This window comes from Orcinus orca, chromosome 10 (assembly GCF_937001465.1).
Source record: "Orcinus orca chromosome 10, mOrcOrc1.1, whole genome shotgun sequence".
In the NCBI taxonomy this organism is placed as follows: Eukaryota; Metazoa; Chordata; class Mammalia; order Artiodactyla; family Delphinidae; genus Orcinus; species Orcinus orca.
In genome coordinates this window covers 11,178,734-11,198,608 of record NC_064568.1, presented here as the reverse complement: position 1 = coordinate 11,198,608, position 19,875 = coordinate 11,178,734, and the positions used below count along the sequence as shown (strand labels likewise).

The 19,875-nt window shown below is 40.0% G+C and overlaps 1 protein-coding gene and 1 long non-coding RNA gene across 2 annotated transcripts in view; both read left to right on the top strand.

The window, feature by feature from the left end:
* Positions 1-1,892: 1,892 nt before the first annotated feature.
* Positions 1,893-19,875, top strand: part of ARL8B (ADP ribosylation factor like GTPase 8B) — a 65,978-nt gene continuing 47,995 nt past the window's right edge. The window contains 2 exon segments of the mRNA XM_004274781.4: positions 1,893-2,071; positions 2,073-2,231. Of these exon segments, the coding sequence (XP_004274829.3) occupies positions 1,934-2,071; positions 2,073-2,231 (297 nt within the window). The 5' untranslated portion in view covers positions 1,893-1,933.
* LOC125960306 (uncharacterized) lies at positions 2,244-14,266 on the top strand. Its single transcript, XR_007469872.1, has 2 exons — positions 2,244-2,851; positions 12,790-14,266. It is a non-coding gene; the product is annotated as an uncharacterized LOC125960306 (long non-coding RNA).

Below are 19,875 nucleotides of genomic sequence, written 5' to 3'. Positions count from 1 at the left end.
GATAATTGTAAAGGTTGAGGAATGTTCAACTTTTCATTTTGAAATTAGTTTGTTGACTTGTTCACTGTCTTTCTCTCTAGAACGGAAGGTCCGTGGCAGCCGACACCTAAGTGTGTCCAAAGTCTTGGGCCCAGCCACCAGCATCACTCCCTTACACTAGTATAAGAGCTTCTGAACCCATCTCACTGCTTCTGCTCTTTCCCTCTGTATTAATTTGCTAGGGCTGCCATACCAAAGGACCACAAACTGGGTGGCTCAAAACCACAGAAATGTATTGCCTCACAGTTCTGGAGGCCAGAAGTCCAAGATCAAGGTATTGGCAAGGTTGGGTCCTTCTGAGGCTGTGAGAGAGAATCTGTTCCAGTTCCTGGTGGTTTGCTGGCAATTCCTTGGTGTTCCCTGGCTTGCAGCTGCAACACTTCAGTCTCTGCTTCTGTTGTCCCATGGGTCTCTCCCCTCCTGTGTCTGTGTATCTTCTAGTCTTCTTGAGGAGAAGAAGTCATTTTGGATTAAGGGTCCACCATACTCCACTAAGACCATCTTAACTGATTACATTGGCAATGGCCCTGTTTCCAAAGAAGGCCATTATCTGAGGTACTGGGGGTTAGGACTCCAATGTATCTTTCGTGGGGACACACTTCAACCCATAATGCCTTCCTACAGTCAGTTCTGCATGGAGCTGCCAGAGAAAACTTTTAAAAATATAAACTGGTTCACTCTCCGAGTTCCCCATCATATCAAGACCTGAACTAGGGCGACCATACCCTACTTCCTCTGGTCCCTGCATCTTTCTCCATCCATATCTCTTAGTATTAGGATTCTGAGCTAACCACAATGACTGTCTTTCTATTCCTAGAGCATTCCATGTGCCTTTCCCCTTCAGAGCCTTTGCTGTTCCTTCTGTCTGAAACGTGCTTCCACCAGATGTGTGCCTGGCTCTCATTCTCATGTCCTCCAGGTCTTCCCATCCAGGGCCAACTCCTTTGAGAGGTCTACTCTGACCCTAACCCCTAGAACAGGGACCACTCCTGTGTCTTCTTGTTCAGTTTTCTTTATAATGCTCAGTACTACATGGCATTATGTCTTATATTTATTTGTTTATTATGTTACGTATCTCCCCCCTGGAATGTAAGCTCCTCAGGGGAAGGTATTTTTTAAAATTTGAAAACCTTGCAGATATTTTAGTGTACTTTTTAGTTAAATTAAACTTTTGAACAGGTGACTTATTTACATGGTTGAAAGTGAAAATGATATAAAAAGATATCCAGAGAAGGCTCGTTCCCATTTCTGGGAACTATCCAGTTTCTGACTATCCAGTTTCCCTGACCCCCATAGAAAACCATTTTTACTAGTCTCCCAGTATCTCTTTATGCAACTACAATACGTATTTGTATATATGTACATATATATTCTTGTTTTCCCATCTTATACTGAAGATGTCATTTAATACATAGTTGACCTCTTGCATTTATGTTCCTTCAAAATATTTCCTGGACATCATTCCATATCAGTTTATATAGAACTTTCTCATTCTTTTTTAAACAGCTCTATAGTATTCCCTTTCGGGAACATACTGGAGTTATCACTTCTCTACTGATAACTACATGTGGCTTCCATCTTTTATTATATACGACAGGGATTTCCATGCTGTATCCCCAGAGTTTTGAAGTCTTTCTGCACAGAGCGGACTGTCAATAAACAATTGTAAAGAGGATGAAAGATGAATGAACCAATGTGAATGAGCCAAGGAGGGTAGTAGGAAAGGAGCCCAAGGGCGGCTCGCAGGTACGCGGTGCTGCACGGAGGCCCCAACAGGTGGCGCTGTAGGCGGCGGGCGCGCCTGGCCGGGGGTGGGTGGGGGTGGGGGCCCGCCGCTCTTTCCGTGGGCGCAGACGGCAGCGCGGGGACAAGCGTGCGGGGTAGGGCAAGTCATATGACCCGTTCGGCTTCCTGGCTTCGGCCGCTGCCGCCGCCAGCCCGTGCCCGCCAGCGTCGAACCGGGGTCCCGAGGAACCGTTGGGGCGTTCGGGCCGAGGCCCACTTGTGTGGAGGTCGTCGTCACCGCTGCCTGCCCGCTCGCCCGTCCGTCCTTCCTCCCGGCCGCCATCATGCTGGCTCTCATCTCCCGCCTGCTGGACTGGTTCCGCTCGCTCTTCTGGAAGGAGGAGATGGAGCTGACGCTCGTAGGGCTGCAGTACTCGGGCAAGACCACCTTCGTCAATGTCATCGCGGTGAGTGCCCTCCCGCTCACCCGCCCGGGGCGCCGCAGCCCGCGCGTCCGGCGCGGGGTCCGCGGGCAGGCCTGGCTTGGGGGTCCCCTCTGCGCGGCGGGGCTCTTGGGAGTGTGTGTGTGTTGGGGGAGGGAGTAGCCGTGCTTGTCACCTCCCCTAGGGTCAGGACTCGGAGCTTCGCGTGTGTTGGTGGCTGAAGTGTAGCGCTGAGATCGGCAGCTGAAGGGTTAATTCCATTTAGTTGTTTTCTTCCAAGCGCCGTGTTCTTAACGCGGCCGGGGTTTGGAAAGGGTGGAATTGGGCTTGTCACATTTTTAAGGCGCTTGGGGGATTGAGGTTTCCTTCGGGTTTGGCCTGTGAGGGCAGCGGAAGGGTTAACTCCAGCTTGTCACTTTCCTGAAGGGTGGGATTTGGCGACTCCGTGTGTCCCGTGAGAAAGCATAAAAATTGAGATCCTCTCAACTAACCACTCGGGACGAAGAGCCCCGATGTAGGAAAGCAGGGGACCGGTGGGGACTCATTCCTGAATTCTGTGGGCAGCTTCTCCGCTGTAATTCAGTTACTGGTTTTCACCCGTTCCCCGAGGGGCCAAGATCAAGTTGATTGTGCTGCGCTCACCGGTAAAGCTGGGGAGGGACATTTCCAGCCAGTCCAGAGTAGTGCACAGCTTTTATTTTACTTTATTCTGTACTTTACATATCTAATTGAAGTATAATTGATTTATAAATGCACAGCTTTTATTAAGCCGAGCAATTAGGGGGTCTTTGCAGTTCTAGAGCTAAATGTCCTCATCTAGGGGGTAAGATTTGCAGCCAGCGTAAAGTTAACTACGTTGAAAAAGCGGGGGTGGTCTTTTGTGATGGTGCTTCTTAAATGAAGGGAGGGGAAGGGTCTGGGCAGGAACGTAGCTTATTCCGCGCCCAGGGAATGGGTGTCTGGGAGGGAAATTGCCCTGGGAACCTATATATAATGTGGTGTTTATTCAGCAGTGATTGAGGGGAAGGAGGATGATTCAATATTGCTTGTTTGGTTGGCTGGGGAAGAAATAAGAGCGAAAGATTCTCGTCAATCTTTATTTACAGCCCAGGAGTTGCTGTGCCTCAGTCTTAGCTGATAGGGGCTTGTGCTTGCCCAGCTACTCCAAAGAGAGATGGCAGCAGTTCCTCCACCGTTTAGATGATGGGTGAAAAAATAGGCGACTAGCTGTCCAACTGGTTGGGTTACTGGAATTATTCAAACACGACTTCCTTGTTAGGGAACACAACTTGTGTAACTCGTGACTCTCAATCCTTGCAGTTATAGAGCAACAGGAATGAGTAAGACTTGGAGAAATAGAGATCAGCAGAACTCCAAACTTCCTTTGAGGAATGTTGCATGGCCTACTTTTTGGGCTCTTTTTGTATAATATGATTGGGGGGGTGCTTGAGGTGACTTTTTTCAACAGTCATAGAAAAGTGGCATGTGTGTCTAGTACCACTAAAATTAGTAAGGAAAGACTTTGCGCTAAGTATCCATATTCGAACTTTTGTGTGATGTGGAAAAGCTCAGCCTGAGTGCAGCTGAGCTCATTTAACTGTACATTTTCTGATATTCCTTTCAGATAAGAATTGGTGTCTCCTCCTAAATTCTATCTTTTTGACAAGACTGAATTATTTTATAGGGTATATAGGTATATTACTACAGTCAGTCTTGTTTGTTGCAGAGAAGTAGTTATTCTTGGGAAACCTAAAAAAAGTTTAGTAAATCTTTGAGGAACTTCTAAAAATACAAGCTCTATTTTCATGCTTATGTTTCCAGTAGACAGTGTAGTTTAATATAATGAGCATGAACTTTGAAGTCAAGCATCCCTGGGTTTGCAGTCTGGCTCTGCCACTTAGCAGCCTTGTATCCTCTTTCAGTCCTTGATTTCCCATCTATTAAGAGGAGATAATAATGGGTTTCTTACAGAGTTGCTGTGAGTACATGAATTGACAGATGTTAAGTGACTCGCGTCATGCCTGCCTATAGAAGGGGTTAGATAAATGGTAACTGATGTTATTATTTGTAGTGGGTATACTCGTTTAATGCAGAAACGATATTTTGAAAAATATTCAGAAAGGAATTAGCTGGGGTCATTTCCGTCTTTGAATTTGTGTATGTATCCAAATGTGGACTGCTGTAGTGGATTCCTAGATTGTGGCAAGTAATCACATCATGTCCTCTCTGTTCCCCCCTTTTTTGCATTAGATTATTTTAACATCTGGAAAGCTGTTGAACTCAAAGTGAGCTATTATTTTAATGTTAGACTCTTCATTGCGTTTTGTTTTGGCTGCGCGGTGCGAGTTGGGGAATCTTAGTTCCCCGACCAGGGATTGAACCTGGATCTATGGCAGTGAGAGCTCTGAGTCCTAACCCCTGGACCGCCAGGGAATTCCCTATACCATTCTTTTTGAATGATATGATGTGGGTAGGTTCTGTTAAGAAAAAATCGTGACGGTAATTGCCCATGGCCTTTAAGATGCTGGAAAAAAAGAGACCTCAGTAAATTTCATGCCTTTTTTTAAACCTCAGACTTTAATCTAATCTGTGGTTCCTATAGAATATATTGAGGGTGAGGAAAAAGTTAGTAATTAAAAGTGAATTTACAGAGTTTTAGATAGAAACAGTGTGTCCAAAATAGTAAATTTAGCTTTATCTTAAAAAAAATCAACTGCATTATTCTTTGTATAAAGTGTTTGATTTATAGACTCAGAAATTCAGACGCGTTGACTCCTACGTGTTACTTTAGAAAGTTGGCCGTTTATTTCTCAAATTCAACAAGTAACTTTCCAGGTAGGAAAAGCTTCAGGTGAAGCCAATTTTCTTAGGTAGACATCAACTTTTTGTAAACGTCAAATTAAAATGTGTCTTTATTTTCTGCCTTAAAAGTTAAGAAAACTTTGAGTGATGTCATTTAACTTACTCAAAAGGTTTGTGAAGATGAATTACTTATATGCAGGGTTTGGTCCATTCTGAAATTAGGCAGTTTGCTTACAGAGAGTTTCAGTCCTCAAATTCATATTCTTATGGTTTCAAACCCCAAATGATACTTCATGTTATCTAATGTTTTATGTAGAGACACTTAATATACGTAGTGTTCTCTTTGTTTTGAATATTAAAAAACAGAAAAGAAACACATCTAGTCTTTAGTTTTTTTGATTAGTGTTAGGAAATGAAATACTGCCCATTGCTAAGTATTATGGCAGTTATGACGTAATAAAGCATGTGTCTTGTATGTGTAATGTATGTTGAGTAATCTTTATTTTTAACTGAGACCCTTAGATGGGTTATAGGATACTTATGAAGAAATGTTTAATAGGATTTACCAAAATGTTATGGGATAAGTTTTATAGACATTGTGTATTTTTGAAATTAGTAGTATTATAAAAATTTGTCTACATTTTTGTGAAGTATCGAGAGCTCAAAGGTTAATCCAAGGAAAAGTTTATTACTGCTGAGAATTGGAAAAAGGAGATATTTGGAAAAATGGTAGAAATCTGCACCTAGAATAATTTTTTTAAGAGTTTGTAAAAACCTTAATTAAGTGGTCTAATTTTACCCTCGTTTTATAGTTGTAGGTAGGAGATCCAGAAAGGTTAAGTGAAATTCCTAAGGCTAATTAGTAGCAGAGATAAAATTAGAACCCATGGCCAGTGCACTTTCTGCATCTGTAGATTTACCTGAGGTTAGAACCATAGAGCTGTGAATTGGGAGCTCTTAATCCTTTAAACATCTTTTTTGAATATAAATATACTCCTCTTACAAATCTGGATAGCTTTTTAGATCCAACCTTCTTAAGCATATTGACTAACATTTGAGGAATATACATACACACAGACACACACACACAGTGTTTGTGTATTTGAGGACATCAATTAGAGAAAAGAATGATAATCTATGGAAAGTAGCAATAGTGGAATATTATACTACTGTGTTTGGACATTTAAATAACTGGCTAACAGGCATTGTTGGGTTATTGAACTACGTTTAATATCTTTTAAGAGCAGAAATAGTTCTGTGATCACAGTGCTTCTTATTGAATTACTTTGGGGTAAGAAGGGCAAAAATAGTTTTTAAAGAAAACATGCTCACCTGTAAAGTTTAGCAAATCTGAAACTTGACTGTAGGAGCTGGCCTTCCAGTGAGGTCATCTTCAGATACAGATTCAGAGTTGTGGAACAGGAGGCATCCTGCCAAGGAGCATTTCTTCAAAGTTCTTTACCCCCTTCCCCTTTCCCATTGTGTTTTCCATGCAGGCTTAGAATCTCAAAACAAAATGTTCTCCTTAAGAAGCTGTTAAGAGTGCATTAAGGCACTTTAAATTACTAACTTAGAGGATATTTCACAACTTAAAGCACTGTGTTTCTCAGAGATAAAGTGGAATGTCAGTGAACATGGATACAAAATGCATTGCACCTATTAAAGAATAGTTATTTACATATTATTTTTAGAAGATCTTTTTTTCCCCTAATTATCAAAATAGCACAGGGTCATTAGTAGAAATTTGAAAAGAATACTATAAAATAGAAGAAACCGCTTGTTATCTCCACCATCCAAAGTTAACTACTGTCAGCATACCAGAGTATTTCCTTTTCATCTTTTTTTTTTTTAAAAAGTATATATCTAAACGGCTAAAAAAGTCTTGAGATAACGTTTATAATGTTTGTATCCTGGTTTGTTTTCTTTTAATTACGGTGTACACATTTTTCTGTGTCTAAAACCATCTTTAATTCCTTCATAATTTATCCTGTTATAGCATATCTTGTGGATATACCACGTATATTTGATCATTTCCTCATTATTGGACAGTTGAGTGGTTTGCAGGGTTTTGCTGTTGTACATCAGTTTGATCTGCATTTCCTGAGGATGGGTTCCAGAGTTGGCGTCACTGGGTCAAGGGTGTGAACATATTTCATGTCAAATGGCCAAATTGCTTTCCAGAAAGTATGCACTCCTACTGAGAAGGTCTTCTGAACAAAACTTGGACTTCATTTAAGCACTTTGTCCTGTGGTATTTTTAGGGCATACTTAGTTTTGTTGGTAAGGTAAAGTTAACCAGCAGTATTTTAAAACTATCGTATCAGATAATTGCTCTGTTTCTTTGTTTAATGTTTTAAGAAGTACCTATTTATGCTTCAGCAACCGCTAAGACTGAGACTATAGAGAACATAATTCCTTTTTCAATTTTCTTTTTTACTAAACTTTGCAGGCAAGCCATATAAATACAGCTCATCCCCTTTAGCTATCACAGCCTAATTTGTTTTAAACTTCCTGGTGGATTGTCTTAGGGGTTTGTATTCCAGAATTATGGCATGTTTCCGTGCAGTCCTTACCTAGTCTTGCCTATTATAGTGGGATGCTGCTCACTTTTTTTGCGGGGGGTGTATTAAAAGCAGTTTTTCCTAAACCAGAGTCTAAGAAAGTTTGCCAGGTAGACCACTTTTTGAAGCTATAGCATATGAAATTTTTAAGTTTATAACTTGAGTATCATTTATACTTGTAAAAGTTGATTTATGTCTTTTGAACTCTTGTACGAAAAAAACAAAGGAAAGAAATATTAACCTGTCTGCTGAATAGGTCAAAATCAAACGATAATTTAAGGCATTTAGTTTTTCTGAGACAGGACAAACCAAAATTGAAATCTGTAATGGAGTGATTTGAGTTAATTTCTTTCTTCAAAGTAAAAACCACAAGTCTTACATTCTATTGTGCTATTTTTTTTAAAGGTTACATTGTTTTTTGTTTTTAATAAATTTATTTATTTTATTTATTTATTTTTGATTGTGTTGGGTCTTCGTTGCTGCGTACAGGCTTTCTCTAGTTGTGGTGAGCAGGGGCTACTCTTCATTGCAGTGCAGGGGCTTCACAGTGCAGGGGCTTCTCATTGCGGTGCTTCTCTTGTTGCGGAGCGCAGGCTCTTGGCGTGCGGGCTTCAGTAGTTGTGGCTCGCAGGCTCTAGAGCACAGGCTCAGTAGTTGTGGCGCACGGACTCAGTTGCTCTGTGACATGTGGGATCTTGCCAGACCAGGGCTCGAACCTGTGTCCCTTGCATTGGCAGGCGGATTCTTAAGCACTCTCCCACCAGGGAAGTCCCGTTATATTGTTTCCTAAATTAGATATTGGATCTTGTATTTGGATCTGATTTCATAGTTTTCCCAGTTTTATATAATAGAATAAGATTCTTATTTCATATCCGGACAAACTTTTTTAAAAAATTAAAATATTAATAAAGCTTTAGGGTTCATTTAGAAATTATCTCTAAGAATACTGTATTTTTAAAAAACTATAATACTGGCAAAATAATTTTAGGATTCAGGTACCTAAGTAGTGACACTTTTCTTGAAAATTAAGGCCTTTCCTCTTAAACTGGGCTAGAAAAGTAATCATTTGTTGTTAAAAAAAAATTGTATGATGATTGGCAAAATGCTTCTAAAAATGTCTTTTGTATCAATTTACTTGATGACAGTTACTTAAGCATCTACCAAAATAGTGTTACTATAAGAATATATTTTGAGCCTAAATTTGTTGGTATATGAATGTGGTATGGTTGAGTTTATTTGGAATATGTATAAGTGGCTACATGAATTAGAATGCATGGAGGTTGGCAGTTGAAAGCCAGATTATTTAGGTCCAGATCCTGACTCTTAACACCTGTACTATTTTTGGCAAGTTATTTAACCGCTCAGTATCTGCTTCCTTACTTGTAAAATAGGAATAATAGTAGTTTCTACCTCATGGAGTTATTACGGGTTTATACTTCTAAAACACTGAACAGTGATCAAAATAAGGCATGTGTTAGCTGCTAGGTTACTATAATATGATCTCCTGGAGAGCAGGGAATTCTCTCTTTTTTGTTCACTGATGTGTTCCAAGTGTCTTAAACAGTTTCTGGCATACACTGGGTGCTAACATGTATTTTGCAATGGACAAATATTACATTTAAAATATAAAATTAAGAACAAGTGTCTTTATGAACCCATAATCATATTTCAGTATGCAAAGTGTAGCATAATGTTAGGAATGAGAGTTTTGGAATCTGATAGATTTGGATTTGAATATTGACTTGGCTATATATCACTTGTATTAGCATCTGTGTGTTTCATTTTTTCCTCCTCTGTAAAATGTAGATGGTCAAAGAACTGCCTCCTGGAGTGGTTTTCAGAATTAAATGAATGTATGTAAAGTGCTTAGCACTGTGCCTGGCACATAGCGCTCTAAATGGTAACCGTTATGTGTCAGGGGTAACATTTGATGTAATCATCAGCCTTTATGCTCAATTATTTTTTAGATTTCTCTTAATTATATTTAAATATTTGTAGCTTTTGTTTAGGAAGTAAGGTTTGGTTTTGTTTAATTCTTGGAAAAGTTTTGAGCACGTTATATTTTATCATGTTGAATTTTTTTGATAGCTGAGATGGGCTGGTAGAAAAAATGTTTTAGCCTCCTGGATAGGCTAGTTATTTTTGATGGACCTACTCATAATTCTTCCTTTTAGAAAATGAGGTTAATAGATCTATATACTTATCCTTGGACTGTGTGTGTGTGTCTGTGTGTCTGTGTGTGTGTATATATAATTGTATTATTTGTTATGGAAAGAATTTACAGGGAATTGGAAATATGAGTTGTTCTTTTGTCTGTCCCACCACTGACTAATGGCAGGACTGTGGACAAGTCATTTAACTTCTCTGTTCTTCGGTTTTGATGCTTGTGAAGAGTGAATAAGCACTGACAACCTTATTGTTTGAGAATTTAGTGGTGCTTTCCTATATCTGGAATTGGAACTCTTACTCACAGATCAGAAAATAAAATAAAAGTGTAAAGGCTCCAATATAAAATGCCGGTTATAAGATCCCAGCCTCTTGCCAGAAGAAAAACTGAGATGGTTTGCTGCTTTATTTAAGAGGTGGAAAGGTAGACGGATCCCAACAGGAAGAAAAGAGTGAACCTTTTGAGTAGTACCTGCCCTCTAGAATTCAGGTGTCCTGTACAAATATATGCTTAGATGAACTTTTTAAATTTGTATTAAACCATAGTAGTGCTTTTTGTGTATGTTTGTTGTAATTTTTAAACCAGGATTTAAGATCCAAGTGGATTTTAGTCACTGTTGACAGCTGTAAATTTGCAAGCCCCAGCAGGCAGTGTGCTGTGTCTGTGTTGGCCTGTTCCCCTAGATGAGAACTGGGCTCTGCAGACTGCATGCAGGCTGGGCCAGAAAGGGCTTTTGGCAGAGTTTCCTTTCTTAAGGTGGCTTAAGGTCTGGTTTAGACACACATCACTAGGCTACCTTTTCTTTACTTTTTTCTTGAAAGCTCATTTTGTCTGGAGAATGGTTTAACACAAATATATAGATTTGATCATTTCTGAATAGTTTCTTTCAGAGGAAAAACTGGGAAATGGAGGAAATTCATTTTTTTCTCCCTCTATAATCTACCTGTTTCACTCCACTAGCTGTTGGTTTCCTTATTTTGATCTTATTATTTCTTCATTCAGTGGCTGAATTAAAAAACTTAAAACGTTTAAAAAAATACACAAAATCCATATTGTTTAAAAAAGTAGTGTGGATATACAGATTGGAAAAAATAATCTTTAATACCATTAAGATTTAATCACTATTAATATTAAGCTGTATATCCTTCAGATTTTTTCTTCTCCCTTTATATATACAAATATCAGCTTTTAAAAAATTGATGTATTTGACATATAATATATTAATTTTAGTTGTATAATGTAACGATTCTATGTTTGTATATACTGTGAAATAATCACTACAGTAAGTCCAGTTAACATCACTACCATACATAGTTAGAATTTTTTTTCTTGTGATGATTACTCTCGTAGTAACTGCAAGTATACAATACGGTATTCTTAACTATAGTCACTTTTCTGTACATTACATCTCATGACTTCTGTATGTATTTTGTAACTGGAAGTTTGTACCTTTTGATCTCCTTTCACCTATTCCAGCCCCAGTCTGTTCTCCGTCTATGAGTTGGGATATTTTGTGTTTTGTTTTAGATTCCATATATGTGTCTTTCTCTGTCTCAGTTATTTCACTTAGCATAATGCCCAGTATATGCTTTCTTGACAACATTGATGGGATCATGCTGTACATGCTGAGTGGTCTCGAGTAGTCTACTTGATTTACCTACTTTGACGGCTAATAGGCAACTCACATTCAGTCAGTTCAAGACGGAATTCCTGATCCCTTCCTCTCTCAATCCAAGGAACCAACATCTACCCTTATCTTAAAAATATTTTTTAAAAAAAGAAAAAAAGGATGTTACAGGCTTTAAATAACCCTTATGTGTACATTTTGGTTACAGGCATGATTTTCCACTGTTGGGTGATTGAAATGTTGGCGCCTAAAACTTTCATTTTGTAGTTTTCTTTGGAGTTCCAGGAAGTGGGCCAAATGATTTGACCAGCTTTAACCTTTACATTTTCCTGTCATCCTGTGTATGGTAGGTATCTTCCCCAGTCAGTATTGATCATGTCATCTCCATTGTAATTTTCACCACACTTACCACCATCAGAGATTATCTTGCTTATTGTCTTCATCTGTCTTCTGAATATAAATTCCATAGGGGCAGGGCTTTTTCCTTTTTTCATTGGTGCATCCCAGTGCAAAGAACAGTGCCTGGCACATAGTAAGCTCTCTAAATGTTGAGTGAATGAATGAACATAACAGCAAAGTAGTGTATCTATTCTTTTATACTCAAACTGTGTGCAAGGCATCATGGTAGGAGATGATTCATAAATGTATCAGGCAGGGTTATTTGTGGTAGAGTATTTGCCTCATAATAGCCATGTATAGGATAGAAATATTAAGTGCCTTAAAATTGGCACATAATGTTATGGGAATCTCCCCACCCTCACGGAAGACATAAGGGGAGTTTTAGAAAGGCAGTTTGCTGGCTTTGGGTGGGACTGTGTTGAGAATGGCCATGGAGCTGAGCTTTGAGTAGGGTGGTTTTCATTCATTCAGTGGATAGTTGAATCAGTGTTCTAGGCAACATATGCATAATGAAGAACAAAAGAGATACGGTTCCTTCTGTTGTGGAGCTTCCAGTGCCACGAAGGAACAGTAGGAGAAGCAAAGACACAATTGAGGGCAAGAACTTTTGTCAAATTGAGTGTAACCTGCATGAAGGGAAAAAACCCAAAAGCCTAGAAAAATGGGTTGAATCAGTTAACACAAAACCTTGAGTAAATTTAAATCTGTAGGCATGGGGAGCCATTGAAGATTTTGTTCATGGGAATGAAGACCTGTGTTTCCAAAGGATTAATTTAGTAGCAATATAGAGAGCATCAAGAAGGAAATTGGTTGCAAGATTATTACAGAAGTCTAGTTAAGAGATAATTAAGTGGGGTGGGGAGTAAGAGAAAGTAGTGAGCTTTATTATGGAAGTGGAGTGGGTACAGTTGAACAGTTGAATCAGATGTACAGGGCAAAGGGGAATTTGTAGTCAAAGACCTTTTTAAGGATTTAAGTGGAAGATGGTGGAAGAGTGAGACGCGGAGATCACCTTCCTCCCCACAGATACACCAGAAATACATCTACATGTGGAACAACTCCTACAGAACACCTACTGAACGCTGGCAGAAGACCTCAGACCTCCCAAAAGGCAAGAAACTCCCCACGTACCTGGGTAGGGTGAAAGAAAAAAGAATAAACAGACAAAAGAATAGGGACGGGACTTGCACCAGTGGGAGGGAGCTGTGAGGGAGGAAAGGTTTCCACACACTAGGAAGCCCCTTCGCGGGCGGAGACTGCGGGTGGCGGAGGGGGAAGCTTCGGAGCCAGAACCGCGGAGGAGAGCGCAGCAAGAGGGGTGCGGAGGGCAAAGCAGAGAGATTCCAGCACAGAGGATCGGTGCCAATTGGCACTCACCAGCCCGAGAGGCTTGTCTGCTCACCCGCCAGGGCAGGCGGGGCTGGGAGAGGGCTGGGGTTGGCGGCGTGAGCACAGCCTGCAGGGGGTTAGTGCACCACGGCTAGCCGGGAGGGAGTCCGGGGAAAAGTCTGGACCTGCAGAAGAGGCAAGAGACCTTTTCTACCCTCTTTGTTTCCTGGTGCGCGAGGAGAGGGGATTAAGAGTGCTGCTTAAAGGAGCTCCAGAGACGGGCACGAGCTGCGGCTAAAAGCGCGGACCCCAGAGACGGGCATGAGATGCTAAGGCTGCTGCTGCTGCCACTAAGAAGCCTGTGTGCGAGCACAGGTCACTATCCATACCCCCTTTCTGGAGAGCCTGTGCAGCCCCCCACTGCCAGGGTACCGGGATCTAGGGACAACTTCCCGGGGAGAACACAAGGCGCACCTGAGGCTGCTGCAATGTCCCACTGGCCTCTGCCACCGCAGGCTCACCCCGCACTCTGTGCCCCTCCCTCCCCCCAGCCTGAGTGAGCCAGAGCCCCCGAATCAGCGGCTCTTTTAACCCCGTCCTGTCTGAGCGAAGAACAGATGCCCTCCGGCGGCCTACACGCAGAGGCGGGGCCAAATCCAAAGCAGAGCCACGGGAGCTGTGAGAACAAAGAAGAGAAAGGGAAATCTCTCCCAGCAGCCTCAGAAGCAGTGGATTAAAGCTCCACAATCAACTTGATGTACCCTGCATCTGTGGAATACCTGAATAGACAACGAGTCATCCCAAATTGAGGAGGTGGACTTTGGAGAGCAAGATTTATTATTTTTTCCCCTTTTCCTCTTTTTGTAAGTATGTGTATGCTTCTGTGTCAGATTTTGTCTGTATAGCTTTGCTTCCACCATTTGTCCTAGGGTTCTATCCTTCCTTTTTTTTTTAAAAATCTTTTTCTTAATAATTATTTTTTATTTTAATTTAATTTTATTTTATCTTACTTTATTTTATTTTACTTTATCTTCTTTCTTTCTTTCCTTCCTTCCCACCCTCCCTCCCTCCCTCGCTCCTTTCTTTCTTTCTCCTTCCTTCCTTCCTTCCTTCCTTCCTCCCTTCCTCCCTTCCTCCCTTCCTCTCTCCCTTCCTCCCTCCCTCCCTCCCTCCCTCCCTTCCATTCCTTCCTTCCTTCCTTCTCTCCCTTTTATTCTGAGCTGTGTGGATGAAAGGCACTTGGTGCTTCAGCCAGGAGTCAGTGCTGTGCCTCTGAGGTGGGAGAGCCAACTTCATGACACTGGTCCACAAGAGACCTCCCAGCTCCACACAATATCAAATGGCAAAAATCTCCCAGAGATCTCCATCTTAACACCAGCACCCAGCTTCACTCAACTACCAGCAAGCTACAGTGCTGGACACCCTATGCCAAACAACTAGCAAGACAGGAACATAACCCCACCCATTAGCAGAGAGGCTGCCTAAAATCATAAGTCCACAGACACCCCAAAACACACCACCAGACGTGGACCTGCCCACCAGAAAGACAAGATCCAGCCTCATCCACCAGAACACAGGCACTAGTCCCCTCCACCAGGAAGCCTACACAACCCACTGAACCAACCTTAGCCACTGGGGACAGACACCAAAAACAATGGGAACTACGAACCTGCAGCCTGCAAAAAGGAGACCCCAAACACAGTAAGATAAGCAAAATGAGAAGACAGGAAAACACACAGCAGATGAAGGAGCAAGATAAAAACCCACCAGACCTAACAAATGAAGAGGAAATAGGCAGTCTACCTGAAAAAGAATTCAGAATAATGATAGTAAAGATGATCCAAAATCTTGGAAACAGAATAGACAAAATGCAAGAAACATTTAACAAGGACCTAGAAGAACTAAAGATGAAACAAGCAGCGATGAACAACACAATAAATGAAATTAAAAATACTCTAGATGGGATCCATAGCAGAATAACTGAGGCAGAAGAATCGATAAGTGACCTGTAAGATAAAATAGTGGAAATAACTACTGCAGAGCAGAATCAAGAAAAAAGAATGAAAAGAACTGAGGACAGCCTCAGAGGCCTTTGGGACAACATTAAATGCACCAACATTAGAATTATAGGGGTTCCAGAAGAAGAAGACAAAAATAAAGGGACTGAGAAAATATTTAAAGAGATTATAGTTGAAAACTTCCCTAATACGGGAAAGGAAATAGTTAATCAAGTCCAGGAAGCACAGAGAGTCCCATACAGGATAAATCCAAGGAGAAACATGCCAAGACACATATTAATCAAACTGTCAAAAATTAAATACAAAGAAAACATATTAAAAGCAGCAAGGGAAAAACAACAAATAACACACAAGGGAATCCACATAAGGTTAACAGCTGATCTTTCAGCAGAAACTCTGCAAGCCAGAAGGGACTGGCAGGACATATTTAAAGTGATGGAGGAGAAAAACCTGCGACCAAGATTACTCTACCCAGCAAGGATCTCATTCAGATTTGATGGAGAAATTAAAACCTTTACAGACAAGCAAAAGCTGAGAGAGTTCAGCACCACCAAACCAGCTTTACAACAAATGCTAAAGGAACTTCTCTAGGCAAGAAACACAGAGAAGGAAAAGACCTACAATAACGAACCCAAAACAGTTAAGCAAATGGGAATAGGAACATACATATCGATAATTACCTTAAATGTAAATGGACTAAATGATCCCACCAAAAGACACAGATTGGCTGAATGGATACAAAAACAAGACCCATATATATGCTGTCTATAAGAGACCCACTTCAAACCTAGAGACACATACAGACTAAAAGTAAGGGGATGGAAAAAGATATTCCATGGAAATGGAAACCAAAAGAAAGCTGGAGTAGCAATTCTCATATCAGACAAAATAGACTTTAAAATAAAGACTATTAGAAGAGACAAAGAAGGACACTACATAATGATCAAGGGATCGATCCAAGAAGAAGATATAACAATTGTAAATATTTATGCACCCAACATAGGAGCACCTCAATACATAAGGCAAATACTAACAGCCATAAAAGGGGAAGTCGACAGTAACACATTCATAGTAGGGGACTTTAACACCCCACTTTCACCAACGGACAGATCATCCAAAATGAAAATAAATAAACACAAGCTTTAAATGATACATTAAACAAGATGGACTTAATTGATATTTATAGGACATTCCATCCAAAAACAGAATACACATTTTTCTCAAGTGCTCATGGAACATTCTCCAGGATAGATCATATCTTGGGTCACAAATCAAGCCTTGGTAAATTTAAGAAAATTGAAATCGTATCAAGTATCTTTTCTGACCACAACTCTGTGAGACTAGATATCAATTACATGAAAAGATCTGTAAAAAATACAAACACATGGAGACTAAACAATACTTAATAACGAAGTGATCATGGAAGAAATCAAAGAGGAAATAAAAAAATACCTAGAAACAAATGACAATGGAGACCCGATGACCCAAAACCTATGGAATGCAGCAAAAGCAGTTCTAAGAGGGAAGTTTATAGCAATACAATCCTACGTTAAGAAACAGGAAACATCTCAAATACACGACCTAACCTTACACCTAAAGCAATTAGAGAAAGAAGAACAAAAAACCCCCCAAAGTTAGCAGAAGGAAAGAAATCATAAAAATCAGGTCAGAAATAAATGGAAAAGAAATGAAGGAAATGATAGCAAAGATCAATAAAACTAAAAGCTGGTTCTTTGAGAAGATAAACAAAATTGATAAACCATTAGCCAGACTCATCAAGAAAAAAAGGGAGAAGACTCAAATCAATAGAATTAGAAATGAAAAAAGAGAAGTAACAACTGACACTGCAGAAATACAAAAGATCATGAGAGATTACTACAAGCAACTCTATGCCAATAAAATGGACAACCTGGAAGAAATGGACAAATTCTTAGAAATGCACAACCTACCAAGACTGAATAAGGAAGAAATAGAAAATATGAACAGACCAATCACAAGCACTGAAATTGAAACTGTGATTAAAAATCTTACAACAAACAAAAGCCCAGGACCAGATGGCTTCACAGGCGAATTCTATCAAACATTTAGAGAAGAGCTAACACCTATCCTTCTCAGACTCTTCCAAAATACAGCAGAGGGAGGAACACTCCCAAGCTCATTCTGTGAGGCCACCATCACCCTGATACCAAAACCAGAAAATGATGTCACAAAGAAAGAAAATTACAGGCCAATATCACTGATGAACATAGATGCAAAAATCCTCAACAAAATACTAGCAAACAGAATCCAACAGCACATTAAAAGGATCATACACCATGATCAAGTGGAGTTTATTCCAGGAATGCAAGGATTCTTCAATATATGCAAATTAATCAATGTGATACACCATATTAACAAATTGAAGGAGAAAAACCATATGATCATCTCAATAGATGCAGAGAAAGCTTTCGACAAAATTCTACACCCATTTATGATAAAAACCGTGCAGAAAGTAGGCAAAGAGGGAACTTTCCTCAACATAATAAAGGCCATATATGACAAACCCACAGCCAATTTCATCCTCAATGGTGAAAACTGAAAGCATTTCCACTAAGATCAGGAACAAGACAAGGTTGCCCACTCTCACCAGTCTTATTCAACATAGTTTTGGAAGTTTTAGCCACAGCAATCAGAGAAGGAAAGGAAATAAAAGGAATCCAAATCGAAAAAGAAGTAAAGTTTTCACTGTTTGCAAATGACATGATACTGTACATAGAGAATCTTAAAGATGCTACCAGAAAACTACTAGAGCTAATCAATGAATTTGGGAAAGTAGCAGGATACAAAATTAATGCACAGAAATCTCTTGCATTTCTATACACTAATGATGAAGACTCTGAAAGTGAAATCAAGAAAACACTCCCATTTACATTGCAACAAAAAGAATAAAATATCTAGGAATAAGCCTACCTAAGGAGACAAAAGACCTGTATGCAGAAAGTTATAAGACACTGATGAAAGAAATTAAAGATGATGCAAATGGATGGAGAGATATACCATGTTCTTGGATTGGAAGAATCAACACTGTGAAAATGACTATACTACCCAAAGCAATCTACAGATTCAATGCAATCCCTATCAAACTACCACTGGCATTTTTCACAGAACTAGAACAAAAAATTTCACAATTTGTATGGAAACACAGAAGACCCCAAATAGTCATAGCAATCTTGAGAAAGAGAAATGGAGCTGGCGGAATCAGGCTCCCTGACTTCAGACTATATTACAAAGCTACAGTAATCAAGACAGTGTGGTACTGGCACAAAAACAGAAAGATCAATGGAACAGGACAGAAAGTCCAGACATAAACCCACACACCTATGGTCACCTTATTTTTGATAAAGGAGGCAAGAATATAGAGTGGAGAAAAGACAGCCTCTTCATCAGTGGTGCTGGGAAAACTGGACAGCTACATGTAAAAGAATGAAATTAGAACACTCCCTAACACCATACACAAAAATAAACTCAAAATGGATTAAAGACCTAAATGTAAGGCCAGGCACTGTAAAACTCTTAGAGGAAAACATAGGCAGAACACTCTGACATAAATCACAGCAAGATCCTTTTTGACCCACCTCCTAGAGAAATGGAAATAGAAACAAAAATAAACAAATGGGACCTAATGAAACTTAAAAGCTTTTGCACTGCAAAGGAAACCATAAACAAGATGAAAAGACAGCCCTCAGAATGGGAGAAAATATTTGCAAATGAAGCAACTGACAAAGGATTAATCTCCAAAATTTGTAAGCAGCTCATGCAGCTTAATATGAAAAAAACAAACAACCCAATCCAAAAATGGGCAGAAGACCTAAATAGACATTTCTCCAAAGAAGATGTACAGATTGCCAACAAATACATGAAAGAATGCTCAACATCATTAATCATTAGAGAAATGCAAATCAAAACTACAATGAGATATTATCTCATATCAGTCAGAATTTCCATCATCAAAAAGTCTAGAAACAATAAATGCTGGAGACTGTGTGGAGAAAAGGGAACACTTTTGCACTGCTGGTGGGACTATGAATTGGTACAGCCACTATGGAGAACAGTATGGAGGTTCCTTAAAGAACTACAAATAGAACTACCATATGACCCAGCAACCCCACTACTGGGCATATACCCTGAGAAAACCATAATTCAAAGAGTCATGTACCAAAATGTTCATTGCAGCTCTATTTACAATAGCCAGGAGATGGAAACAACATAAGTGTCCATCATTGGATGAATGGATAAATAAGATGTGGCACATATACACAATGGAATATTACTCAGCCATAAAAAGAAACGAAATTGAGCTATTTGTAATGAGGTGGATAGACCTAGAGTCTGTCATACAGCATGAAGTAAGTCAGAAAGAGAAAGACAAATACCGTATGCTAACACATATATATGGATTTAAGGGGAAAAAAATGTCATGAAGAACCTAGGGGTAAGACAGGAATAAAGACACAGACCTACTGGAGAATGGACTTGAGGATATGGGGAGGGGGAAGGGTACGCTTTGACAAAGCCAGAGAGTGGCGTGGACATATATACACTACCAAATGTAAAATAGATAGCTAGTGGGAAGCAGCCACATAGCACAGGGAGATCAGCTCGGTGCTTTGTGACCACCTAGAGGGGTGGAATAGGGAGGGTGGGAGGCAAGGAGACCTAAGAGGGAAGAGATATGGGAACATATGTATATGTATAACTGATTCACTTTGTTATAAAGTAGAAACTA